General features: G+C 45.1%; 1 protein-coding gene and 1 pseudogene across 3 annotated transcripts; one reads left to right on the plus strand and one right to left on the minus strand.

Annotated features, from left to right (window-relative positions):
• Positions 1 to 3,413, minus strand: part of LOC139369517 (protein SEC13 homolog) — a 4,457-nt pseudogene extending 1,044 nt beyond the window's left edge.
• A 1,118-nt stretch (positions 3,414 to 4,531) lies between these two features.
• LOC139371459 (cullin-associated and neddylation-dissociated 2 (putative)) lies at positions 4,532 to 27,447 on the plus strand. Of its 3 annotated transcripts, XM_071111885.1 has the most exons (18): positions 4,532 to 4,752; positions 6,907 to 7,050; positions 7,511 to 7,665; positions 8,030 to 8,153; positions 8,410 to 8,666; positions 9,326 to 9,431; positions 9,616 to 9,773; positions 10,789 to 11,084; positions 11,341 to 11,463; positions 11,630 to 11,648; positions 14,651 to 14,878; positions 15,047 to 15,260; positions 15,639 to 16,178; positions 16,341 to 16,963; positions 17,450 to 17,619; positions 23,193 to 23,357; positions 23,935 to 24,042; positions 26,841 to 27,447. In XM_071111885.1, exons 1-18 carry the CDS (start codon positions 4,685 to 4,687, stop codon positions 27,063 to 27,065), a joined length of 3,723 nt encoding a protein of 1,240 aa, XP_070967986.1. In that variant the 5' UTR covers positions 4,532 to 4,684; the 3' UTR covers positions 27,066 to 27,447. The 3 variants fall into 3 exon arrangements, 2 of the variants coding, with proteins under 2 accessions (XP_070967986.1, XP_070967987.1); XM_071111886.1 differs by lacking the exon at positions 11,630 to 11,648 and having other exon boundaries at positions 4,549 to 4,752; positions 11,341 to 11,482; XR_011627231.1 differs by lacking the exons at positions 23,193 to 23,357; positions 23,935 to 24,042; positions 26,841 to 27,447 and adding an exon at positions 19,063 to 21,872 and having other exon boundaries at positions 4,541 to 4,752; positions 17,450 to 17,961.
• The last annotated feature ends 360 nt before the right edge of the window (positions 27,448 to 27,807 follow it).

The raw sequence follows: 27,807 nt of genomic DNA on the forward strand, positions 1-27,807 counted from the left end.
GGTGTCTTGTGTGTGTGTGTGTGTGTGTGTGTGTGTGTGTGTGTGTGTGTGTGTGTGTATTGACCTTGGTTGATTGGTGCCTTGGTGTGTGTGTGTGTACTGACCTTGTGTGTGTGTGTGTACTGACCTTGATGTGTGTGTATGTACTGACCTTGGTGTCTTGTGTGTGTGTGTGTGTGTGTGTGTGTGTGTGTGTGTGTGTGTGTGTGTGTGTGTGTGTGTGTGTGTGTGTGTGTGTGTATTGACCTTGGTTGCTTGGTGTCTTGTTGTGTGTGTGTGTACTGACCTTGTGTGTGTGTGTGTGTGTACTGACCTTGTCTCCTCCGGACACAGCCAGGATGTTTCCGGTGATGGACCCGCTGACACGCCACATCGTTGAACTTGTGGAGCAGTTTATCCGTCCACTTGTTACCTGAAGGGTCGTCACACGTCCAGATGAAGACCCCGCCGTCCTGCAGTCAGACAGCAAGAGAGAGTTTTTTGTTATGAGATAAATGTCACTAGCAGACAAGACCACAACAAAAAACTGTTTTATTTTAAACTGCCGTTCACGAGGGTCCCAACAGACCTTACAAGATGATCAAATGTGGTTATGTGTTCAACTCAGGAATTCAGGAAGTGACATTTATTTAAGGGCGAAAACATCTCTATTCTAAATAAAACGGACACTTTTTTCAAATTGTTGGAATTGACGGAATGAACTAAATTGGAATTGACCTTCGGCATTTTGTTGGTCGTATGAGATGAGCCTGAATCAAACACAACACTGTTTTTCTCTGATAGTAGTAGAGACGTACCTGGGTAGTCCCTATGGAGGGAGCCCAACCTACATCTCTGACCCAATCACTGTGAGCCTCCAGCTTCTGGTCTTCCTTCCATTGGCCATCCTCCTCTCTAAGAAAGAAGACATACAAACCTGTCTGGCAGCCATAGGAACCTATTTGCCTGTCTGGTTACCATAGGAACCTATTTGCCTGTCTGGTTACCATAGGAACCTATTTAGTAACACTTTCCATGAAGTGGCTCACGCTATATCATCATGTTGCTATGGTAAGTGAATATTTTCTGTCGTTTTATAGAACTATAGCGGTGCTGTGCATTTAAACATTAACAGAGAAGACCCACTTGACTTACTTCCAGAGCTTGACCAGGTTGTCACAGCCTCCTGAGACAAACCTATTGGTGCAGTTGGGATTCTGACCCGATGGCTGGTCTATCAGACCACCTGGCACCACCGTTGGAGCCCAGCTCACTGCATTTACAGCCAATCTGACAGGACAGAGGGAGGACATTGGGTTGTTACAACACACAGTCACATTGACAGAATGTTTAAAAAAAAAAAAAGCCTGTTCATACGACTACAACATGTCTAACAATTCAAATGTCAACTACTTTAGTCTGAAACATTCAGGTTTTATTCATACGAACACAGCGTTATGAGAATAGAAAGCTGTAGGGTTTTACGTCAGACCACACAGTGATAAAGTACATTAATTTAAACTGTAAACGTTGTTCTCACTGTGTGTGCTGATCTTCTTAATGTCCCACTGTTGATCCCCTGGACACAGCCCTTAGCCGTGGTATATTGGCCATATTCCACAAACCCCAGAGGTGCCTTATTGCTATTATAAACTGTTTACCAACATAATTATACCAGTAAATAGTCATTTTTTTTGTTGTCATACCTGTGGTATACGGTCTGTTATACCACGGCTTTCAGCCAACAAGTATTCATGGCTCGAACCACCCGGTTTATAACAACCAATAACGTACAACAAAATTCACAGATCTTTAACATCAACTCAAATCAAATTTATTTGTCACATACACATGGTTAGCAGATGTTAATGCGAGTGTAGCGAAATGCTTGTGCTTCTAGTTCCGACAATGCAGTAATAACCAACGAGTAATCTAATCTAACAATTCCTCAACAAATACCTTATACACACAAGTGTAAAGGGATGAAGAATATGTACATAAAGATATATGAATGAGTGATTGTACAGAACGGCATAGGCAAGATGCAGTAGATGCTATCGAGTACAGTATATACATATGAGATGAGTAATGTAGGGTATGTAAACAAAGTGGCATAGTTTAAAGTGGCTAGTGATACATGTATTACATAAAGATGCAGTAGATGATATAGAGTACAGTATATACATATGAGATGAGTAATGTAGGGTATGTAAACAAAGTGGCATAGTTAAAGTGGCTAGTGATACATGTATTACATAAAGATGCAGTAGATGATATAGAGTACAGTATATACATATACATACTGGTATATTTCCCAGAATACGTTATTGCCCATTTTCTTTACAGTCCACAGAAATGCTTATTTCGCTTGCCTTTTAACCTAACCCCCTGAAGCACAGGGTCAGGGGTCAGGGGTCAGGGGTCAGCCAAGGTTCCGTCCCCCTGGAGCAATTAAGGGTTAAGTGGTTACAGGAGAGGCTCTTACCTGAAGAGTCGTGTCCAGTGTACTCGTACATTTTGTCCCAAGTACCGTTCTCCTCCTTCCAGATGATCACCTTCCTGTCGCGGGAACACGAGGCCAGGATGTTGCCGTACACGGGGCTGAGCCCAGGCCATCTGCCACACAGGACCCTCGTGACTGTGGCGAGAGAGAAAATGTATAAAACAGCAAAATTTATACTTCCCTTTCCAGCATCACAATCACATGTTTTCCCACTAAGCTGGTAGAAATCTATTTTTATATATAACTAGGTTAAATAACTAATAAAAGATAAGAACTGTGATCAAAAGAACAACCACAATAGATCTGAAATCATTTAGGTCACACTTACCCTCTCAAATCCGCCACAAGGATCTGTTCTCCATTTTTGACATGGAAGATTCTTGACAGACCTGTCAGAAGACCAGTCTGGTGCCGTAGTAATCCATCTGGGCATCATGCTTTTACACACAACAGACCACGTCAGTACAGTTCAAAGGTCGCAGTCAAATCCAATCAGTCAAGGTGCAGTTAGTAATAGACGAGGCATAGCTAGATACAATCAATTCAGAGGATAGTTTTGTTGCATAACAGTCTAGTGAGGAAAAGCTTATTAAAGACATACAGGGCAATGGAATTAAACCTGATACACAACTCATTCAAAATCAAATCAATGACACTCAGTCAACTATCTTAGCTACACTGTTGGTCCCATGTTTCATGAGCTGAAATAAACAATCTCAGAAATGTTCCATACACACAAAAAAAAGCTTATTTCTCTAAAATGTTGTTCACAAATTTTGTTGACATCCCTGTCAATGAGCATTTCTCATTTGCCAAGATAATCCTCCCACCTGACAAATGTGTCATATCAAGAAGCTGATGAAACAATGTGATCATTACACAGGTGCACCTTGTGCTGGGGACAATAAAACGCCACTCTAAAAAGTGTCATTTTGTCACAACAACACACTACCACAGGTGTCTAGAGTTTTGAAGGAGCAGTGCAATTGGCATGCTGACTGCAGGAACGTCCACCAGAGCTGTTGCCAGAGAATTAAATGTTCATTTCTCTACCATAAGCCACAGCCAACATCGTTTTAGAGAATTTGGCAGTACGGCCAACTCAGGACCTCCTCATCTGGCTTCTTCACCTGCGGGTATCATCTGAGACCAGCCACCCAGACAGCTGATTAAACTTTATCTAGCTATGCCTTGTCTACTACTAACTGCACCCTGACTGATTTGATATGACTGCGACCTTTGAACTGTACTGACGTGTTCTGTTATGTCTTAAGCATGATGCCCAGATGGATTCATTCCTATCATACCAATAGCGTTTACTGTGGTCTTTTATTTTTGAAGGTAAAAATCTGAAAAACCCGGAAGTCTTCATGTGGATAGGATCCAGCTCAAAGACAGTACAATATGAAGATAGGCATAAACTTTTCTACTTCAACTATTTGCACATTGTTATAACACTGTACATAGCCATAATATGACATATGAAATGTCTCTATTCTTTATAAACTTTTTAAATTATTGTAATGTTTACTGTTCATTTTTTTAAATGGTTTATTTCACTTTTGTTTATTATCTATTTTACTTGCTTTGGCAATGTAAACATATGTTTCCCATACCAATAAAGCCCTATGAATTGAACTGCTTCCACGATCACATTTGTAGGCGATTTTACAAATTAGCACAATGTTTTTATGTACTAATAACGAGAGACTGGGTTGCATAGCGACGTTGGCTAAACTCATGCGTAGAATCAAGTCATCGGGTCAAACAGTCGTCGCTACGAACTGCGCGTCTTTCGATATAAAGTTGTTTTTGACGAAAATGAAAACGTGTCAGTTTGTCACTTTCACGAGGTTGGAGTGATAACATGTTCAACTACTTAAAACATTGGCTCGAATATAGGTTGTGCCATTAGATTTCGAGAAAATGTACTGAGCGCTGAGCGTTGGTTCCTGATTGGTTCCACCAGGTGTCAGTATAAACTAGGAATTCATTCTCGACTCACTCATAACACGGTCGTGCCTATTTATAACGAACCCTGAAAGTGTCATGTTTCTCAGTTTGTTCTTGTCCAAAGTTAGCTCGTCGCTATTGCCACCCTGTCTCTCGCCATGTTCTCCGGCTGAAACTTCTGCTACACTATTTTCAAAGTTATTCATTCAACTTTTATCATATATAAATTAACTGTAATTGGTAGTCAAGATGTCGAATATCTCCTACCATATCTCCAATCTGTTGGAGAAAATGACATCTACCGACAAAGACTTTCGGTAAGAAGGCCGAGTGTTTTGCGATGCATGTTTGCGTGTGGGATGACAGTAATAATGTGGGCTATCAACAATGACTGTCATTTTTTTCGTGTGTGTCAGTCTGCCACTAAGTATTTTTGACTACTTTTATTACTAATGACTTTAAAACTGGCCTATAACGTATCTCACCTATTCAAATAATACGCTTAGTGTAGATTAGGCTATTATTACAAATTAAATGCATAACAATAATAACGTCAAGGTTATGATAAAATAAATTCTTACTCCTCTCACTAAAGTAGGTCCAACAATAATAATTATGACGTAATGCTATCTTCTAGAACCTCAAAATGACTTATCAGGCACTGTACATTATGATAATTGAATGACAGGTGTGATAGGGAGAGCCATGAAAATAAGAGGTAGAATAGAATATACAGTTGAAGTCAGAAGTTTACATACACTTAGGTTGGAGTCATTAAAACTCGTTTCAACCACTCCACAAATTTCTTGTTAACAAACTATAGTTTTGGCAAGTCGGTTAGGACATCTACTTTGTGCATGACACAAGTCATTTTTCCAACAATTGTTTACAGACATTATATTTCACTTATAATTCACTGTATCACAATTCCAGTGGGTCAGAAGTTTACATACACTAAGTTGACTGTGCCTTTAAACAGCTTGGAAAATTCCAGAAAATGATGTCATGGCTTTAAAAGCTTCTGATAGGCTAATTGACATCATTTGAGTCAATTGGAGGTGTACCTGTGGATGTATTTCAAGGCCTACCTTCAAACTCAGTGCCTCTTTGCTTGACATCATAGGAAAATCAAAAGAAATCAGCCAAGATGTCAGAAAAATAATTGTAGACCTCCACAAGTCTGGTTCATCCTTGGGAGCAATTTCCAAATGTCTGAAGGTACCACGTTCATCTGTACAAACAATAGTATGCAAGTATAAACACCATGGGACCACGCAGCCGTCATACCGCTCAGGAAGGAGACGCGTTCTGTCTCCTAGAGATGAACGTACTTTGGTGCGAAAAGTGCAAATCAATCCCAGAACAACAGCAAAGGACCTTGTGAAGATGCTGGAGGAAACAGATACAAAATAATCTATATCCACAGTAAAACGAGTCCTATATCGACATAACCTGAAAGGCCACTGAGCAAGGAAGAAGCCACTACTCCAAAACCGCCATAAAAAAGCCAGACTACGGTTTGCAACTGCACACAGGGACAAAGATCGTACTTTTTGGAGAAATATCCTCTGGTCTGATAAAACAAAAATAGAACTGTTTGGCCATAATGACCATCGTTATGTTTGGAGCCGAAGAACACTATCCCAAATGTGAAGCACGGGGGTGGCAGCATCATGTTGTGGGGGTGCTTTGCTGCAAGGGGCTGGTGCACTTCACAAAATAGATGGCATCATAAGGAAAGGAAAATTATGTGGAAATATTAAAGCAACATCTCAAGACATCAGTCAGGAAGTTAAAGCTTGGTCACAAATGGGTCTTCCAAACAGACATGGACCCCAATCATACTTCCAAAGTTGTGGCAAAATGGCTTAAGGACAACAAGGTCAAGGTATTGGAGTGGCCATCACAATGCCCTGACCTCAATCATATAGAAAATTTGTGGGCAGAACTGAAAACGCGCTTGCAAGCAAGGAGGCCTACAAACCTGACTCAGTTACACCAGCTCTGTCAGGAGGAATGGGCCAAAATTCACCCAACGTATTGTGGGAAGCTTGTGGAAGGCTACCCAAAACGTTTGACCCAAGTTAAACAATTTATAGGCAATGCTACCAAATACTAATTGAGTATATGTAAACTTCTGACCCACTGGGAATGTGATGAAATAAATAAAAGCTGACATTTCACATTCTTAAAATAAAGTGGTGATCCTAACTGACCTAAGACAGGGAAGTTTTACTAGGATTAAATGTCAGGAATTGTGAAAAACGGAGTTTAAATGTATTTTGCTAAGGTGTATGTAAACTTCCGACTACAATCGTATATATACTTTATTGTTCATTTTGTGAGAACCAAAACAGATAGTGGACTCATTTCCTCCACGTTCATGGCCATAATAAACTAATACTGTCTAAAATACTGTAGATAACTTTGTGTTAGTGGAATAACGGTCATGTTGGACTCTTTTCCTCCAGCTTCATGGCCACCAATGACCTGATGATGGAGCTTCAGAAGGATTCTATCAAGTTGGATGAAGACAGCGAGAAGAAGGTGGTCACCATGCTCCTGAAGCTACTGGAAGATAAGAATGGCGAGGTGCAGAATCTGGCTGTCAAGTGGTAGGCTAATGCTGGCATGTCTCTCTTTATAATAACCATTGTGTTTGCAAAGCGTTGAAATGCACAAGGCATCACCACTTGGGCTTCTGAGTGACACAGCGGTCTAAGGCACTGCATCATCACAGTGCTAGAGGCGTCACTACAGACCCTGGTTCGATTCCAGGCTGTATCACAACCCAAGTCCCATAGGGCGGTTCACAATTGGCCCAGTGACGTCCGGGTTAGGGTTTGGCCGGGATAGGCCGTCATTGTAAATAAGAATTTGTTCTTTAACTGACTTGCCTATTTAAATAAAGGTGAAATAAAATCTCCTGTGTGTCACAAGGTATTTCAGATTTTTTTTAAAGTTTAAAGTCACATGTTGATAGTTGTCTTTCTCAAGGAGCACTTGCAGATGTAGCAACTTTATTTTGTTTTTCAATCAGTTTGTTGGGTAATGATTTGTGTCTCTCTGCTGCAGTCTGGGTCCCTTGGTGAGCAAGGTGAAAGAGTACCAGGTTGAGATCATGGTGGATACTCTCTGCTCTAACATGATGTCAGACAAGGAACAACTCAGAGACATCTCCAGTATGGGTCTGAAGACAGTCATCGCTGAGCTGCCCCCATGCTCCGCAGGTACGAGTCTCTTTATGTTGTTGTTGTTGTTGTACAAGCTACACTACAGTATGGTTCTCCTCCTTGGAGGAACTCTGAAATGGAAACTGTCCAATGAGAGTGTTTTATATTATGTCAGCTAACCATGTAGCGAATCGGATTGGTCAAAGCAATGACTGGAGGAAGTGTCCACCATTGTTAAATCCATGACAGGTGCCCAATCCCAAATGCACCCCTAAACCTTACAGGCAAGGGTTTTAGGGCTTAGTGGTCCATTTGGGATTGGTAGTGTAGCCTACAAGTGCACACTTCAGTAAAAGGGTAGAGCATCTGAATGCAGAAAATTATACAGTTCTAGAATTCCTCTTTTGCTTTGAGTTACTAGGTCAGAGCCTGACTGCCAACGTGTGTAAGAAGATCACATCTCAGCTGATAGGAGCCATGGGGAAACAGGAGGATGTTTCCGTTCAACTGGAGGCCTTGGACATTCTGTCGGACATGTTGGGAAGGTAAGTTCTGCTTTTCTAGAGTGTAATAAACATTTTTATTTTTCTTTAAAGCTGAAGACTCCATGACGACCAGTTATCTTATACAGATCTGGGTCAAATACAGGTCAATTCTAGTATTGATGTGTTTTCAATTACATTTAGAGTTTTTGGACCATTGTACTTGGGAAATCAAGCACAGCTCAGATATTTGAAAGAATGTTACATAATGTTGTTTTTAAAAAATCTGATCCTGTACCCTCTCTGTTCACCCCTATAGGTTGAGTGGTACGTTGATCAGCTTCCATGCCTCCATCCTGACCAGCCTGCTCCCCCAGCTGACCAGCCCCCGTATGGCTGTGAGGAAGAGGGCTATCATGGCCCTGGGTCACCTGGTGCCCAGCTGCAGCACGACTCTCTTCACCCAGCTCACTGAGCACCTGCTGGCTGAGCTGGGCCGAGGACAGCAGACCTCCACCACACGCACCTACATCCAGTGTCTGGCCACCGTCAGCCGCCAGGGAGGGCATCGAGTCGGTGAGGCAGCTAGCTAGCCTTAGCATATGGTGAGGTGATGTTCAACAGAGTAGAGGGTAGGGTGAGGTGATGTTCAACAGGGTAGAGGGTAGGGTGAGGTGATGTTCAACAGGGTAGAGGGTAGGGTGAGGTGATGTTCAACAGGCAGAAGAGGGTAGGGTGAGGTGCTGTTCAACAGAGTAGAGGGTAGGGTGAGGTTATGTTCAACAGGGTAGAGGGTAGGGTGAGGTGCTGTTCAACCGAGTAGAGGGTAGGGTGAGGTGCTGTTCAACAGGCAGGAGAGGGTAGGGTGAGGTGCTGTTCAACAGGGTAGAGGGTAGGGTGAGGTGCTGTTCAACAGGCAGGAGAGGGTAGGGTGAGGTGCTGTTCAACCGAGTAGAGGGTAGGGTGAGGTGCTGTTCAATAGGCAGGAGAGGGTAGGGTGAGGTTGGCTGGGGATCAGTTTCTTTAAGCTTGATTGTTGAATTTATAGTTAAGAAAAAAAATCTGAGTTCTGGAAATGAAATGACATCCAAGGTTTTTTTATTTTTTCTAAAACCAACTTGATATCTGCCAAAGTGGTTGCAAATCAAAATGGACATTGTTGAACTTTTAGTCACCAGAGAGCAGCATTGTATTGGTTGGTCTGGTAAGTGGCTGTGGTGTTGCTCTTGTTCCAGGTGAGCACCTAGAGAAGATCATCCCCATGGTGATGACGTTCTGCAGTGTGGAGGACGATGAACTCAGGGAGTACTGCTTCCAGGCCTTTGAAGCCTTCGTCCGCAGGTAAAAAAAAAACTCTCTAGTGAATCTCTCTCTCTCCCTCTCTTCTTGAGGTTTCTCTTGTGATTTATTCCACCCATTACTAGCTGACCAGAGCCCAGTGCTCACACAAGATTAGACACAGATGAAAAAACAGACCCATAACTACTAAATAAGTTCAATAGTTGATCTGTTATTTCTATATAAGATGCCCCAAGGAGATGTCCCCTCATATATCCACGGTGATCAAGCTGTGTCTGAGGTACATCACCTATGACCCCAACTACAACTATGATGTGGATGAGGGCGGGGATGAGGACGGGGATGAGTCCATGGACACAGAGGACGGAGAGGATGAGGACCAAGGTACTCAAACTATCAACAAACCTATCAACAGCAACTATGCTGATATGCAATTATTAAATAGAGTTAGGATCAGGGTCTGATTTTGGGTTAGATTTAGGGTTAGACTTAGGGTTAGGGTCAGATTTGGGGTCAGGTTTGGGGTTAGTTAGGGTTAGAGTTAGGGTCAGGTTTGGGGTTAGAGTTAGGGTCAGGTTTGAGGTTAGGGTCAGGTTTGAGGTTAGAGTTAGGGTCAGGTTTGAGGTTAGGGTCAGGTTTGAGGTTAGAGTTAGGGTCAGGTTTGGGGTTAGGGTCAGGTTTGTGGTTAGAGTTAGGGTCAGGTTTGGGGTTAGGGTCAGGTTTGTGGTTAGAGTTAGGGTCAGTTTTGGGGTTAGGGTCAGGTTTGAGGTTAGAGTTAGGGTCAGGTTTGGGGTTAGAGTTAGGGTCAGTTTTGGGGTTAGGGTCAGGTTTGAGGTTAGAGTTAGGGTCAGGTTTGGGGTTAGAGTTAGGGTCAGGTTTGAGGTTAGGGTCAGGTTTGAGGTTAGAGTTAGGGTCAGTTTTGGGGTTAGGGTCAGGTTTGTGGTTAGAGTTAGGGTCAGGTTTGAGGTTAGGGTCAGGTTTGTGGTTAGAGTTAGGGTCAGTTTTGGGGTTAGGGTCAGGTTTTAGGTTAGAGTTAGGGTCAGTTTTGGGGTTAGGGTCAGGTTTGTGGTTAGAGTTAGGGTCAGTTTTGGGGTTAGGGTCAGGTTTGAGGTTAGAGTTAGGGTCAGGTTTGGGGTTAGAGTTAGGGTCAGGTTTGAGGTTAGGGTCAGGTTTGAAGTTAGAGTTAGGGTCAGTTTTGGGGTTAGGGTCAGGTTTGTGGTTAGAGTTAGGGGTCAGTTTTGGGGTTAGGGTTAGGGTCAGTTTTGGGGTTAGGGTTAGGGGTCAGTTTTGGGGTTAGGGTCAGGGTAAGGGAATTTAAATGCAATCTATTGGACATGAATTGTAATATGGTATGGGTCTATGGACATTGGAAGAAAGTCAACGTTCTTTTCCCTTGCAGAGTCAGATGACGAGTACAGTGACGATGACGACATGAGCTGGAAGGTACGGAGGTCGTCTGTGAAGTGTCTGGAGGCTGTGATCAGCACAAGGAGAGACCTGCTAGTGGAGCTCTACGGGTCAGTAGCTCCAACCCTGCTGGCTCGGTTTAAAGAGAGGGAGGAGAACGTCAAGACGGACATCTTTGTAGCTTTTGTTGCCTTACTCAAACAGACCAGGCCTTCTCAGGGCCTCATCACCACAGCAACAGAGCCTGGAGTCCAAGAAGACCCAGCCATCACTCTGCTCAAGAAACAGGTCATTTGTTTTTCTTTTTGTTGTTGTTTTTTTATTGTTGTTGTTTTCTAACCATTAATCAACCGGCGTTAGTCTCATGGGGCTAAAATGCCTTTTAAAGTGGGTCCTCATCCAAGACCGCAGCAGAGCATACAGTAATAGTGTATATCACAATACAGAGATGACAAGGTGAATTAGGAGACATATTTCAGTACGTTTTAATGTGAGCTTTCATTCGTTTGAGGTGTTTCTCAGTCGTTTATTTGTTGTTTCCCAGGTCCCCACAGTAGTGAAGGCTCTCCACAAGCAGCTGAAGGAGAAGAGTATGAAGTCTAGACAGGGCTGTTTCAGTTTGCTGACAGAGCTGGCCAACGTACTACCAGGAGCCCTGGGAAAACACATACCAGCTCTCATCCCTGGTAACCTCACTCACACCCTCACATACCATCTCTCATCCCTGGTAACCTCACTCACACCCTCACATACCATCTCTCATCCCTGGTAACCCCACTCACACCCTCGCATACCATCTCTCATCCCTGGTAATCTGTCACTCACACCCTCACATACCATCACTCATCCCTGGTAACCTCACTCACACCCTCACATACCATCTCTCATCCCTGGTAATCTGTCACTCACACCCTCACATACCATCTCTCATCCCTGGTAATCTGTCACTCACACCCTCACATACCATCACTCATCACTGGTAATCTGTCACTCACACCCTCACATACCATCTCTCATCCCTGGTAACCTCACTCACACCCTCACATACCATCACTCATCCCTGGTAATCTGTCACTCACACCCTCACATACCATCTCTCATCCCTGGTAATCTGTCACTCACACCCTCACATACCATCTCTCATCCCTGGTAACCTCACTCACACCCTCACATACCATCTCTCATCCCTGGTAACCTCACTCTCATCCCTGGTAACCTCACTCACACCCTCACATACCATCTCTCTTCCCTGGTAACCTCACTCACACCCTCACATACCATCTCTCATCCCTGGTAACCTCACTCACACCCTAACATACCATCTCTCTTCCCTGGTAACCTCACTCACACCCTCACATACCATCTCTCATCCCTGGTAACCTCACTCATACCCTCACATACCGCTCTCTTCCCTGGTAACCTCACTCACACCCTCACATACCATCTCTCTTCCCTGGTAACCTCACTCACACCCTCACACACCATCTCTCATCCTTGGTAACCTCACTCACACCCTCACATACCATCTCTCATCCCTGATAACCTCACTCACACCCTCACATACCATCTCTCATCCCTGGTAACCGTACTCACACCCTCACATACCAGCTCTCATCCCTGATAACCTCACTCACACCCTCACATACCATCTCTCATCCCTGGTAACCGTACTCACACCCTCACATACCATCTCTCTTCCCTGGTAACCTCACTCACACCCTCACATACCATCTCTCATCCCTGGTAACCTCACTCACACCCTAACATACCATCTCTCATCCCTGGTAACCTCACTCACACGTTCACATACCATCTCTCATCCCTGGTAACCTCACTCACACCCTAACATACCATCTCTCGTCCCTGGTAACCCCACTCACACCCTCACATACCATCTCTCATCCCTGGTAATCTCACTCACACCCTCACATACCATCTCTCATCCCTGGTAATCTCACTCACACCCTCACATACCAGCTCTCATCCCTGGTAATCTCACTCACACCCTCACATACCATCTCTCATCCCTGGTAACCTCACTCACACCCTCACATACCATCTCTCATCCCTGGTAACCTCACTCTCATCCCTGGTAACCTCACTCACACCCTCACATACCATCTCTCTTCCCTGGTAACCTCACTCACACCCTCACATACCAGCTCTCATCCCTGGTAACCTCACTCACACCCTCACATACCACCTCTCTTCCCTGGTAACCTCACTCACACCCTCACATACCATCTCTCATCCCTGGTAACCTCACTCATACCCTCACATACCGCTCTCTTCCCTGGTAACCTCACTCACACCCTCACATACCATCTCTCTTCCCTGGTAACCTCACTCACACCCTCACACACCATCTCTCATCCTTGGCAACCTCACTCACACCCTCACATACCATCTCTCATCCCTGATAACCTCACTCACACCCTCACATACCATCTCTCATCCCTGGTAACCTCACTCACACCCTCACATACCAGCTCTCATCCCTGGTAATCTCACTCACACCCTCACATACCATCTCTCATCCCTGATAACCTCACTCACACCCTCACATACCATCTCTCATCCCTGGTAACTTCACTCACACCCTAACATACCATCTCTCATCCCTGTTAATCTCACTCACACCCTCACATACCATCTCTCTTCCCTGGTAACCTCACTCACACCCTCACATACCATCTCTCATCCCTGGTAACCTCACTCACACCCTAACATACCATCTCTCATCCCTGGTAACCTCACTCACACGTTCACATACCATCTCTCATCCCTGGTAACCTCACTCACACCCTAACATACCATCTCTCGTCCCTGGTAACCTCACTCACACGTTCACATACCATCTCTCATCCCTGGTAATCTCACTCACACCCTCACATACCATCTCTCTTCCCTGGTAACCTCACTCACACCCTAACATACCATCTCTCATCCCCGGTAACCTCACTCACACCCTAACATACCATCTCTCATCCCTGGTAACCTCACTCACACCCTCACATACCATCTCTCATCCCTGGTAACTTCACTCACACCCTCACATACCATCTCTCTTCCCTGGTAACCTCACTCACACCCTCACATACCATCTCTCATCCCTGGTAACCTCACTCACACCCTAACATACCATCTCTCATCCCTGGTAACCTCACTCACACCCTCACATACCAGCTCTCATCCCTGGTAACCTCACTCACACCCTCACATACCATCTCTCATCTTATATAAATTACTACATTCCTTTGTTCATTTCTGGGGCCAGTAGTTTTTCCATCCTGGGTTCCACAATAAACAAGCCAGTAGTTTTTCCATTACAAATCTGATTTCATTTGAATCCCCATTGGCTGTTGCAAAAGCAGCAGCTACTCTTCCTGGGTTCCACAATAAACAAGAATCATGACAGAATACAGGACAATAATAGACAAGAACAGCTCAATGACAGAGCTTACGTAACATTTAAAATGATCGTGACCATCTGCTGAGTGACGAGTAGGGCCTCGGGAGGTGATCTTATAGAAGGGGTCCTCCTGAGGCAGGAGGATGGCTGCACAGGAGGACATTGAGGAAAGAGAGGGCATCGATCATGTGACCTGGCCAGGAATAACTCAGGGCCTACTGTAGTTATAGGCTACAACAATTGTTAATTTCTTCTCTGTAGTTAGTCAAAGGACCAGGACAATTTTGCGTTCTAGCCACGTGGTCAGGAAAACTCCTGTCAATAAAAATATAGTACTACAACTTAAAAAGGAAATAATGCTGGACTGGTTATTGTTACAATGTCCCAAAAAAAGGCATCTTGACATTCATATTCACCTTTTCTCTGGCATCTCTCTTTTCAGGTATAGTTCACTCCCTTACAGACAAGTCTACCTCGTCCAACATGAAGATCGATGCCCTCTCTTTCCTCAATGTCCTCCTGTGCAGCCATCCTCCTGCCGTTTTCCAGCCTCACATGAAGGTTATTCTGCCCCCGGTGGTGCAGTGTGTGGAGGACCCCTTCTATAAGATCACCTCCGAAGCCCTACTGGTCACTCAGCAGATGGTCAAGATCATATGCCCGTTAGGAGGTAGGTACTGTAGCCCAGAGGTGGATCAGTAATCATAGTCCTGGTCCACGGGGATGAAATAGTGGGGACTGAACTGGCTACTGGTGTCAGATCATTGTTTTTCTGGGGTTGGGATGAAAGGTAGAATAAGAAATTCCATTCCAAATAAAAGTATCTATTCTACTCTAGATAAACTACCCGCCTTTGATGTCAAGCCCTACGTGAAGGATGTGTTCTCTGCCACTCTGAAGAGGCTGAAGGCTGCAGACATTGACCAGGAAGTGAAGGAGAGGGCCATTTCCTGTATGGGTCACATCGTGTGTCACCTAGGAGACCAGCTGGGCGGGGACCTCCAGCCGACACTGCAGATCTTCCTGGAGAGACTGAAGAACGAGATCACCAGGTAGGTAGCCTAGTGTTTTGCAGGTACAAATCCCTGCTCCCAACTGTAAAAAAAAATCTGGTGTAGGCTGGGAAGTGAGCCTGCAACAGGAGAGTTACTGGCATCAGTATCCCAATACTATCTCGTGCCATTGAGCAAGACACTCAACCCCATAAACTAAACTGTGGCTAACTCTTTCATCAAAGCTCTCTGTGGGTTTTTGTGTATATTGTGGGGGGGGGGGTAAGACAAAAAGTGTCTCCATGACAATAATGTATGTTATCCATAGAGTTGGAGGGTTCATCTTTGTATCTCTTCAATAATGACTTCTGGGACAACATGTGGAGCATCATTGAGGGCTGTCTCTGTTTCAAACTGGTCCAATTCTTCTCCTAACAGGCTGACAGCGGTGAAGACCCTGACTCTCATCGCCACATCGCCCCTCAGGATCGACCTCCGACCTTTACTCACTGAGGGCATCCCCATCCTAGCCTCCTTCCTCAGGAAGAACCAGCGCGCCCTCAAGCTGAGCACACTGACTGCCCTCAACATGATAGTTATGAACTACAGCGACAGCCTGAAGCCGCCCATGATCGAGGCTGTGCTCAACGAGCTACCTGCCCTGATCGAGGAGAACGACATGCACATATCCCAGGTGGCGGTGATGCTTCTCACCTGTATAGCTAAGGTGTGCCCCTCCTCCCTGTCCAAGATCGGGAACACCGTCTTACCTGGTGTGTTTCATCTGGTTCATTCCCCGTTGCTGCAAGGAGGGGCTCTGTCGGCCATCTTGGAGTTCTTCAAGGCCCTGGTGGTCACTAAGGCTGGGAACATGGGATACAACGACCTCTTGAAAGCTCTCACCGGTCCTTTCCATGGCTCAGGGAAGGCTACAGACCCCACACCCATTCACAGACAGTCTTACTACTCTGTGGCCAGGTAGGAGTAGTGGTTTGTTCGATTGATTGATTGATTGATTGATTAAGTGTACAGATAGAGGATAGATATAAGTGATATACCTATAGTGTCCTGTAGAGGCATGAGAAACACAAAATTATGTTTTTATTTTTTCTGTTTTATATTGTCTCTTGTTTTGGCCAGGTGTGTAGCTGCTCTATCCTCCGTGTGCCCTAAAGAAGCATCCGGAATGGTCACCGGCTTCATCCAGGAAGTCAAGAACCCCAAGTGTTCCGAGTCCGTCAGAATCCTGTCTTTCCTGTGTCTGGGGGAGGCGGGGCGTACCATGAACCTGGGGGGTCAGAAGGAACTAAAGACCGTGATCCTGGAGGCCTTCTCCTCTCCCAACGAGGAAGTCAAGTCAGCCGCTTCCTGTGCTCTGGGGAACATCTGTGTGGGCAACCTGGAGGAGTACCTTCCCTTTATGCTGACGGAGATAGGTAGCCAGGCTAAGAGAAGGTACCTGCTGTTACACAGCCTCAAAGAGGTGATCAGCGCCTGCTCGACGGAGAGCTTGTTGGCCCACGTCGAGGATATCTGGGCTCTGCTCTTTAAGAACCGCGAGTGTGCCGAAGAGGGGACGAGGAGTGTGGTGGCGGAGTGTCTGGGGAAACTCACCATGGTCAACCCGGCTCAGCTCTTGCCCAGGCTCAAACAACAGCTGTCCTCAGGGTCTCCTGTGGCCCGCAGTACTGTGGTCACTGCTGTTAAGTTCACCATCGTTGATCAGCCTGTACCTATAGATTCACTACTCAAAGGATGCATAGGTAAGATGTCAAAGTGACTCAACATATAATTAAAATAAAAAAAAATGTTTACACTGGTTAAATGACAGCCTCATTCAACCTCATTCAACCGTTGGGTTAAAGCCACGTCTGGTTAAAAATAGTGCACTTCTTTTGGGTTAAAGCCACGTCTGGTTAAAAATAGTGCACTTCTTTTGGGTTAAAGCCACGTCTGGTTAAAAATAGTGCACTTCTTTTGGGTTAAAGCCACGTCTGGTTAAAAATAGTGCACTTCTTTTGGGTTAAAGCCACGTCTGGTTAAAAATAGTGCACTTTATGGGGAAATGGGGTGTCATTTAAAATGCACCCACAACATGCTTGCAATGTCCAGGGTTGTATTCATTCAGGTAATGAAAATATATATATATATTTGCAACGGGATTTTTTTTTGTTTGTGTTTACCTCCCGGTTTCTGTTTGATTTCTCCCATTTGGTTCTTAATGAACATCACCCTGTTCTCTATGCCAGGTGACTTCCTGAAGACTCTCCAGGACAAAGACCCGAATGTACGTCGTGTGGCCTTGGTGATGTTCAACTCAGCGGCCCACAACAAACCTTCTCTGATCCGCGGTCTGCTAGCCTCAGTACTGCCTAGCCTCTACAACGAGACACAGATCAGGAAGGACCTTATCAGAGAGGTAGTGTGTGTGTGTGTGTGTGCAGCTAGCCTCAATATCACCTAACCTCTACATACAAGACACAAATCAAGAAGGACTAAGGCTGTTGCCTTGACCGTGTTACCGCCACACCTGATGTCATGTGTCATGACCGCAGCTGAATTCTATGTGACCGTGTTACCGCCACACCTGATGTCATGTGTCATGACCGCAGCTGAATTCTATGTGACCGTGTTACCGCCACACCTGATGTCATGTGTCATGACCACAGCTGAATTCTATTACCGTTGAGTCACTGTAATCTCCTCTTATACACTCTGGATGAGCTTTAGTAGTACTCGACAACTCACTAACGGTCATCGGGTCGCTAATGGCCTGGTACTCAGGGCTCTATTGTCCCTCCATCAGGTCCTAATGGCCTGGTACTCAGGGTTCTATTGTCCCTCCATCAGGTCCTAATGGCCTGGTACTCAGGGCTCTATTGTCCCTCCATCAGGTCCTAATGGCCTGGTACTCAGGGCTCTATTGTCCCTCAATCAGGTCCTAATGGCCTGGTACTCAGGGCTCTATTGTCCCTCCATCAGGTCCTAATGGCCTGGTACTCAGGGCTCTATTGTCCCTCCATCAGGTCCTAATGGCCTGGTACTCAGGGCTCTATTGTCCCTCCATCAGGTCCTAATGGCCTGGTACTCAGGGCTCTATTGTCCCTCCATCAGGTCCTAATGGCCTGGTACTCAGGGCTCTATTGTCCCTCCATCAGGTCCTAATGGCCTGGTACTCAGGGCTCTATTGTCCCTCCATCAGGTCCTAATGGCCTGGTACTCAGGGCTCTATTGTCCCTCCATCAGGTCCTAATATTCTGGTACTCAGGGCTCTACTATCCCTCCATCAGGTCCTAATAGCCTGGTACTCAGGGCTCTATTGTCCCTCCATCAGGTCCTAATATTCTGATACTCAGGGCTCTATTGTCCCTCCATCAGGTCCTAATGGCCTGGTACTCAGGGCTCTATTGTCCCTCCATCAGGTCCTAATGGCCTGGTACTCAGGGCTCTATTGTCCCTCCATCAGGTCCTAATGGCCTGGTACTCAGGGCTCTATTGTCCCTCCATCAGGTCCTAATGGCCTGGTACTCAGGGCTCTATTGTCCCTCCATCAGGTCCTAATGGCCTGGTACTCAGGGCTCTATTGTCCCTCCATCAGGTCCTAATATTCTGGTACTCAGGGCTCTACTATCCCTCCATCAGGTCCTAATAGCCTGGTACTCAGGGCTCTATTGTCCCTCCATCAGGTCCTAATATTCTGATACTCAGGGCTCTATTGTCCCTCCATCAGGTCCTAATGGCCTGGTACTCAGGGCTCTATTGTCCCTCCATCAGGTCCTAATGGCCTGGTACTCAGGGCTCTATTGTCCCTCCATCAGGTCCTAATGGTCTGGTACTCAGGGCTCTATTGTCCCTCCATCAGGTCCTAATGGCCTGGTACTCAGGGCTCTATTGTCCCTCCAACCTCTCTGACATCAATGCAAATGAGATGTAAAATCACATCCAAACACTGATCATCAAAACAGTATCAGTGCTTTTAAAACTCACCTCACTGTGATCGATACACGTGAAGAAAGAAGTTCAACAACAGGTTGAAACTGAGTGGGGAAAACGTGGTTGTTGTGGATGTTGTTTCAAAGCCAAACACAACGAAATGGACAGCTGCTTTGTAAGATCATGCATATTAGAGTGTATGTATAGGCCTTATATATATATATATATATATATACAGTGCCTTGCGAAAGTATTCGGCCCCCTTGAACTTTGCGACCTTTTGCCACATTTCAGGCTTCAAACATAAAGATATCAAACTTAATTTTTTTGTGAAGAATCAACAACAAGTGGGACACAATCATGAAGTGGAACGACATTTATTGGATATTTCAAACTTTTTGAACAAATCAAAAACTGAAAAATTGGGCTTTCAAAGATAATTCATTAAAAAATAATAATAATAACTTCACAGCTCTTCATTGTAAAGGGTTTAAACATTGTTTCCCAGTTTTTCCAATGCTTGTTTAAATTCCAATGTCCGTACTGTGAGATGCCCAAGACAGCACTACAGGGAGACAGGACGGACAGCTGATCGTCCTCACAGTGGCAGACCACGTTTAACACCAGCACAGGATCGGTACATCCGAACATCACACCTTCGGGACAGGTACAGGATGGCAACAACAACTGCCCGAGTTACACCAGGAATGCACAATCCCTCCATCAGTGCTCAGACTGTCCGCAATAGGCTGAGAGAGGCTGGACTGAGGGCTTGTAGGCCTGTTGTAAGGCAGGTTCTCACCAGACATCACCAGCAACAACGTCGCCTCTGGGCACAAACTCACCATCGCTGGACCAGACAGGACTGACAAAAAGTGCTCTTCACTGACGAGTCGCGGTTTTGTCTCACCAGGGGTGACGGTCGGATTCGCGTTTATCGTCGAAGGAATGAGCGTTACACCGAGGCCTGTACTCTGGAGCGGGATCGATTTGGAGGTGGAGGGTCCGTCATGGTCTGGGGCGGTGTGTCACAACATCATCGAACTGAGCTTGTTGTCATTGCAGGAAATATCAGTGCTGTGCGTTACAGAGAAGACATCCTCCTCCCTCATGTGGTACCCTTCTTGCAGGCTCATCCTGATATGACCCTCCAGCATGACAATGCCACCAGCCATACTGCTCGTTCTGTGCGTGATTTCCTGCAAGACAGGAATGTCAGTGTTCTGTCATTGCAAAAGTATTCATCCCCCTTGGCGTTTTTCCTATTTATCTATTCCTATTTGCATTACAACCTGTAATTGAATAGTTTTTTATTTGGATTTCATGTAATGGACAAAACAGAAAATAGTCCAAATTGGTCAAGTGAAATGAAAAAATGTACTTGTTTCAATAAATTCCTCAACAACAACAAAAAACTGGAAAAGTGGTGCGTGCATATTGCTATGAAGCCCCTAAATAAGATCTCTGGCAGATCCGGACTGGCGGGAGGCTCTGGCAGGTCCGGACTGGCTGACGGCTCTGGCAGCTCCTGGCAGCTCCTGGCTGACTGATGGCTCTGGCAGCTCCTGGCAGCTCCTGGCTGACTGATGGCTCTGGCAGCTCCTGGACAGACTGGCGGTTCAGGACAGACGGGAGACTGGCGGCTCAGGACAGACGGGAGACTCTGGCGGCTCAGGACAGACGGGAGACTCTGGCGGCTCAGGACAGACGGGAGACTCTGGCGGCTCAGGACAGACGGGAGACTCTGGCGGCTCAGGACAGACGGGAGACTCTGGCGGCTCAGGACAGACGGGAGACTCTGGCGGCTCAGGACAGACGGGAGACTCTGGCGGCTCAGGACAGACGGGAGACTCTGGCGGCTCAGGACAGACGGGAGACTCTGGCAGCTCTGGAGAGGAGGAAGGCTCTGGCAGCACTGGACAGGCGGGAGCACCTGTAGGAAGAAGACGGAGAGACAGCCTGGTGCGGGGGGCTGCCACCGGAGGGCTGGTGGGTGGAGGTGGCACCGGATAGACCGGACCGTGAAGGCGCACTGGAGCTCTTGAGCACCGAGCGTGCCCAATCTTACCTGGTTAAATGCTCCCCGTAGCCAGGCCAGTGCGGCGAGGTGGAATAGCCCGCACTGGGCTGTGCTGGCGAACCGGGGACACCATGCGTAAGGCTGGTGCCATGTACACCGGCCCGAGGAGACGCACTGGAGACCAGATACACTGAGCCGGCTTCATGGTACCTGGTTCGATGCCCACTCTAGCCCGGCCGATACGAGGAGCTGCAATGTACCGCACCGGGCTATGCACGCGCACCGGGGAAACCGTGCGCCTCACGGCATAACACGGTGCCTGCCCGGTCCCTCTCTCTCCACGGTAAGCACTGGGAGTTGGCTCAGATCTCCTACCCGACTTAACCACACTCCCCGTGTGCCTCCCCTGAATACATTTTTGGGGCTGCCTCCCGGGCTTCCAACCGCGCTGCCTCCTCATACCACTGCTTCTCGGCTTTCGCTGCCTCCAGCTCAGCCTTGGGGCGGCGATATTCTCCAGCCTGTGCCCAGGGTCCCTTGCCGTCCAGAATCTCCTCCCATGTCCAGGAGTCCTGAGATCGCTGCTGCTGCCCGTTACCACGCTGCTTGGTTCTTTGGTGGTGGGTGATTCTGTCACGTTCGTGGTATGGAGGAGACCAAGGTGCAGCGTGAGATGAATACACACTTCTTTAATGAAGACGAAGAAACACTAAAAAAAACTTACAAAACAATAAACCGAACGTGACGCTATAAACTAGTACAGGCAACTAGACATAGACATAGATAATCATCCACAAAATACTCAAGGAATATGGCTGCCTAAATATGGTTCCCAATCAGAGACAACAATAAACAGCTGCCTCTAATCTAGGCAACCATAGACATACAAAAACCCCTAGACTGGTAACAACCCCATAAACATACAAAAACCCTAGACAGGACAAAAACACATATATCACCCATGTTACACCCTGACCTAACCAAAATAATAAAGAAAACAAAGATAACTAAGGTCGGGCGGCAGGGTAGCCTAGTGGTTAGAGCGTTGGACTAGTAACCGGAAGGTTGCGAGTTCAAACCCCCGAGCTGACAAGGTACAAAATCTGTCGTTCTGCCCCTGAACAGGCAGTTAACCCACTGTTCCTAGGCCGTCATTGAAAATAAGAATTTGTTCTTAACTGACTTGCCTAGTTAAATAAAGGTAAAAAAAAAAAAAAAAAAAAAGGTCAGGGCGTGACACCCAGAGTCTGCAACACCATTTAGCAAGGGGCACCACCAAGCAAGCGGCACCATGAAGACCAAGGAGCTCTCCAAACAGGTCAGGGACAAAGTTGTGGAGAAGTACAGATCAGGGTTGGGTTGTAAAAAAATATCCGAAACATCCCACAGAGCACCATTATTAAAAAATGGAAAGAATATGGGGGGGGGGGGGTGAATAGTTTTGCACGCTCAAGTTTTCAGTATCTTTGTCTTATTTCTTGTTTGTTTCACAAGAAAATATATTTGTATCTTCAAAGTGGTAGCCATGTTGTGTAAATCAAATGATACAGATCCCCCCAAAAATACATTTTAATTCCAGGTTGTAAGGCAACAATATAGGAAAAATGCCAAGGTGGGTGAATACTTTCACAAGCCACGGTGTGTGTCGAGTGGAGTCCAATGTGTGCATTTTGATAAATCCCCTGTATTGACTATATGTTGAATATGTGTATGTTGCAAAATGAGAGGATGGTATCACTTTAATCACAGTACAGGCAAACATTACGTCAATAACAATAAACGGATTGACGAATAACACTTAGGTGATAAAATAACAAACTGATTCTCAAATAACACTTAGGTGATAAAATAACAAACGGATTACCGAATAACAAGCTAGTCACCTTGCTTTTCAAACACAAACACATTCACACACTTGCTCACTCGCACACTCACTCACTCACTCACTCACTCACTCACTCACTCACTCACTCACACTTAAAGGATCCCCAGACCCTCCTCCTCTTCCTCTTCTTCCTCCATTACTCTGTCTATGTCAGGTGGAGATGGGTCCGTTCAAGCACACAGTGGACGATGGTCTGGACGTGAGAAAGGCTGCGTTTGAGTGCATGTATACTTTACTGGACAGCTGTCTGGACTGCTTGGACATCTTCGAGTTCCTCGACCGCGTAGAAGAAGGGCTTAAAGACCACTACGACATCAGAGTAAGACTGCACGTAAACTTTATAGGACCGCAAACAAACTTCTTCAAGGCCTTTTGAAATCTAGTGTGTTGGGGCTAATGATGCTTAAAGTACACAGCCAACTTAATGGTTTTCGATGCTACGCTATCGGTCAGAAAAGTTGGGGATTTTTTCATCTTTAAATCTAAATCTTAATTCACCCAGAACTCATTTTTGTTTTACGAGAGACCAACTTTGATGCAATGAGAGATTTGTCAACCAATGCCATAAAGATGTACTTATCACAACCGCCTCATTTGCCAAGTTCTCCGTATTTTACAGTGTTCTCCATTACTCTTGTTTTGTATCAGCATTAGCACTGTATATATGACCCCAATTCTAACTCCCAAGACGGTGGCAATTTGAAAACATGAACAAGTAGATTGTGCTGATTTAAAAGGCACATTGAACCATGTTGCATGCTCCAAATTCTGTGGCTAGTGCTCAAACTGAATTCCTCCATTTTTATGCACGTCCGGCATTGAAAACAGATCGAATGTCTCTCCCATCTTATTTCTCTAAAATGTCTTCCTGCCCCCCCCCCCCCCCCCCCCCCCAGATGTTGACATTCATCATGCTGGCCAGACTCTGCTGTCTGTGTCCCAATGCTGTGGTCCAGAGATTGGACAGACTGATCGAACCTCTCAGGGTTACCTGCACCACGAAGGTAAGGAGACTTATGACATGGCAGTCCACACAAGCCTGAAATAATTAAAAGCGAGGGCCTATCCGAGTGGCGCAGTGGTCTAAGGCAGTACTAGCTGTGTCACTAGAGATTCTGGGTTGGACTCCAGGCTCTGTCGCAGGCGGCCGTGCACCAGGAGACCCATGGGGGGAGGGGGGGGGGGCACAATTGGTCCAGCGTCGTCCGGGTTAGGGGAGGGTTTGGCCGGCAGGGAGGTCCTTGCCCCATCGCGCACTAGTGACTCCTGTGGCGGGCTGAGCGCAGTTGCCAGGTGTACGGTGTTTCCTTCGACACTTTGTTGCGGCTGGCTTCTGGGTTAAGTGGGCATTGTGTCAAGAAGCAGTGCGGTTTGGTTGGGTCGTGTTTCGGAGGACGCACGGCACTCGACCTTCAACCTCTCCCAAGTCCGTACGGGAGTTGCAGCGATGAGACAAGACTGTAACTACCAATTGGATGCCACGAAATTGGGGGTCATTTTTATTTTATTTTTATAATTATTATTAAAAGCGTCACTTTTCTTATGTGGATGTCAACAAACTAGAACAGGTCCACCTTGACTTGTGCACAGGACACATATTTGCACTTTTCGTCTGGTTTGAATTGACTAACCATCCGTAAACATCTTACCATTATTATGCTAAGCTATGCTGGTTAGGAAATATAACTGTGAAAGAACAACAATCAAAACAATGTGCATTATTTCATCATCTTCGTTCCAGGGGAAGGTAGGGCTTGTGCCAGTCCACAGTCTAAGAATCTTCTATTTGGGTTGTATAATGTACTTAGACAATATGCCAAGTAGGAAATTGTGTGAACTAACGTTCACCAAAAGTATGAAGGACATTTATAGCAGAATTACAGTTTGATGTTCATCCTGCAATAATGTTATATACAGTGAGCTCCATAAGTATTGGGACAGTGACACATTTCTGGTTGTTTTGGTTCTGTACTCCACCATTTTGGATTTGAAATGATACAGGTGACTACGAGGTTAAAGGTCAGACTGTCAGCTTTAATTCGAGGATATTTTCATCCATATCAGGTGAACCGTTTAGATATTACAACACTTTTTGTACATAGTCTCCCTATTTTAGGGGACCAAAAGTATTGGGACAAATTCACTTACAGTGCCTTCAACAAGTATTCATATCCCTATCAACAAGTATTCATATCCCTATCAACAAGTATACATATATATATCATATATATATTGTCTTATTCCTCATTTTGTTGTGTTACAGCCTGAAATTCAAAATGGATTAAATATGTTTTTCTCTCTCTCACACATCTACACACAATACCTCATGATGACAAAGTGAAAACATGTGTATATTACATATTTCTGTATTTCATTTTCAGTACATTTGCCAACATAAAAAACAAAACAAGTGTTCACACCCCTGAGTCAATACATGCTAGAATCACCTTTGGAAGTGATTACAGCTGTGAGTCTTTCTGGGTAAGTCTCTAATAAGAGCTTTGCACGCCTGGATAATTCTTCCAAGCTCTGTCCAATTGATTGTTGATCATTGCTAAGCAGCCATTTTCAGGTCTTGCCAGAGATTTTCTAGCTGATTTAAGTCAAAACTGTAACTAGGCCACTCAGGAATATTCAATGTTGTCTTGATAAGCAACTCCAGTGTATATTTGGCCTTGTGTTTTAGGTTATTGTCCTGCTGAAAGGTGAATTTGTCTCCCAGTGTCTGTTGGAAAGCAGACTGAACCAGGTTTTCCTCTAGGATTGTGCTTAGGTCTATTCTGTTTATTTTTGGTCGAAAAAAAACTCCCTAGTCCTTGCCGATGATAAGCATACCCATAACATGATGCAGCCATCACCATGGTTGAAAATATGAAGCGTGATGTGTTTTGTTGGATTTGCCCCCAAACATAACGCTTTGTATTCAGGATATAAAGTTAATTTCTTTGCCACATTTTTTTGCAGTTTTACTTCAGTGCCTCGTTGCGAACAGGATGCATGTTTTGGAACATTTGAAATTCACTGCTCGACTGAGGGACCATATAGATAATTGTATGTGTGGGGTACAGACATGAGGTAGTCATCAAAAAATATATGGTAAACACTATTATTGCACACAGAGTCCATGCAACTTATTATTTGACTTGTTAAGCACATTTTTACTCCTGAACTTATTTATACTTGCCATAACAAAGTGGTTGAATACTTATTGACTCAAGACATTTCAGCTTTCTATTTTTGGTTAATTTGTTAAAAAAAGAAGCAAAAAACGTCATTCCACTTTGTGTGTAGGCCAGTGACACAAAATCACAGTTTAATTCATTTTAAATGTAGGCTATAACAACAAAATGAGGACAAATTCAAGAGGTGTGAATACATTCTGAAGGCACTACAGCTACAACCCATTAGTTAATTTAACCTGTTAGGTTAGTGCTGTGAACACATAGCTCTGTGTGCAATAGTGTTTAACATGATATTTGAATGACTACCTCATCTCTGTACCCCACACATAAAATTACCTGTAAGGTCTGGCAACCTCTCCAGTTATTGTAATGGTAAGAGGTTAGCATGTTTCGGGGGTACAATAATTATTTTATTCACGATTAATTCAGGGTTATCCGTAACCATGGTAGCATCCACATGAATGTAGAAGTGTTTAAAAACATTATATTCTTATTTTTTTTTATTTTTTAAAGTGACTCCAAAATGACACAATACTTTGAGCTCACTGTATTTACGTTAACGTCGCCAATAAAAGATGACAGCGCTTACATAATATGTTCTTCTTCTATCGTCGTCCCAGGTGAAGGCGGGGTCAGTGAAGCAGGAGTTTGAGAAGCAGGAGGAGCTGCGTCGTTCAGCGATGAGGGCCGTGGCAGCCTTGCTCTCTATCAGCGAGGTGGAGAAGAGCCCTGCCATGGCCGACTTTGCCAACCAGATACGCACCAACGCAGAGATGGCCTCCATCTTAGAGAGCATTCAGGGAGACACACGCTCCAGCACAGTGGAAAGCATGGACACCAGTTAGAACCAAACGATAGGAGGGGACACCCTCCTAGCATAATTTGAAGTTATTATTTAAAATAGAACAGAAACCGAAGCCAATGCCCAGCATTTTTGGCTAGATGCAAAATTGTATGACTGTCATAGGCCGTATTCACTGCCACTGAAATTATTTATATTCTGCCTTGAAAGTTGAGTTGAAAACGTGCCTTATTGGCTAGTCGGGATGTCGTAGGGCCAAATCAAAGGCAATTATTCATCTGCCTTAAAAATCAACGTTGAGATGAAAACGTGCCTTCTGATCAAGGACTTAAAGGCCAGTGGTATTCAGTGCCATTTTGGTAGGGCTGTGATATTGATACAGTATTCTCCGTGAATACATTGCAAATAAACAAACGTTTTGTTCATTTAACTGTGCATCGTCTAGTGTGTAAAATGTAAGACTTGCATTACAGCCCCCTACCAATATACAGGGCATTCGGGAAAGTATTCAGACCCCTTGACTTTTTCCACATTTTGTTACCTTACAGCCTCATTCTAAAATGGATTAAATAGTTTTTCCCTCATCAATCTACACACAGTACCCCATAATGACATCACAATACCCCGTAATGACATCACAGTACCCCATAATGACATCACAATACCACATAATGACAAGGCAAAACGTTTTTTAAATTCATTTTTACAAAACGATTCAAAATAATCTTAAATATCACATTTACATAAGTATTCAGACCCTTTACTCAGTACTTTGTTGAAGCACC

The sequence above is a fragment of the Oncorhynchus clarkii genome, chromosome 17 (genome assembly GCF_045791955.1).
Source record: "Oncorhynchus clarkii lewisi isolate Uvic-CL-2024 chromosome 17, UVic_Ocla_1.0, whole genome shotgun sequence".
Classification (NCBI taxonomy): domain Eukaryota; kingdom Metazoa; phylum Chordata; class Actinopteri; order Salmoniformes; family Salmonidae; genus Oncorhynchus; species Oncorhynchus clarkii.

Excerpts from the sequence above, each read along its gene's own strand:
- LOC139371459 (XM_071111885.1), top strand. The coding sequence starts at position 4,685 with ATGTCGAATATCTCCTACCATATCTCCAATCTGTTGGAGAAAATGACA. Across the intron at positions 11,085-11,340 it reads TCACTCTGCTCAAGAAACAG|GTCCCCACAGTAGTGAAGGC; the intron begins GTCATTTGTTTT and ends GTTGTTTCCCAG. Across the intron at positions 14,879-15,046 it reads GATCATATGCCCGTTAGGAG|ATAAACTACCCGCCTTTGAT; the intron begins GTAGGTACTGTA and ends ATTCTACTCTAG.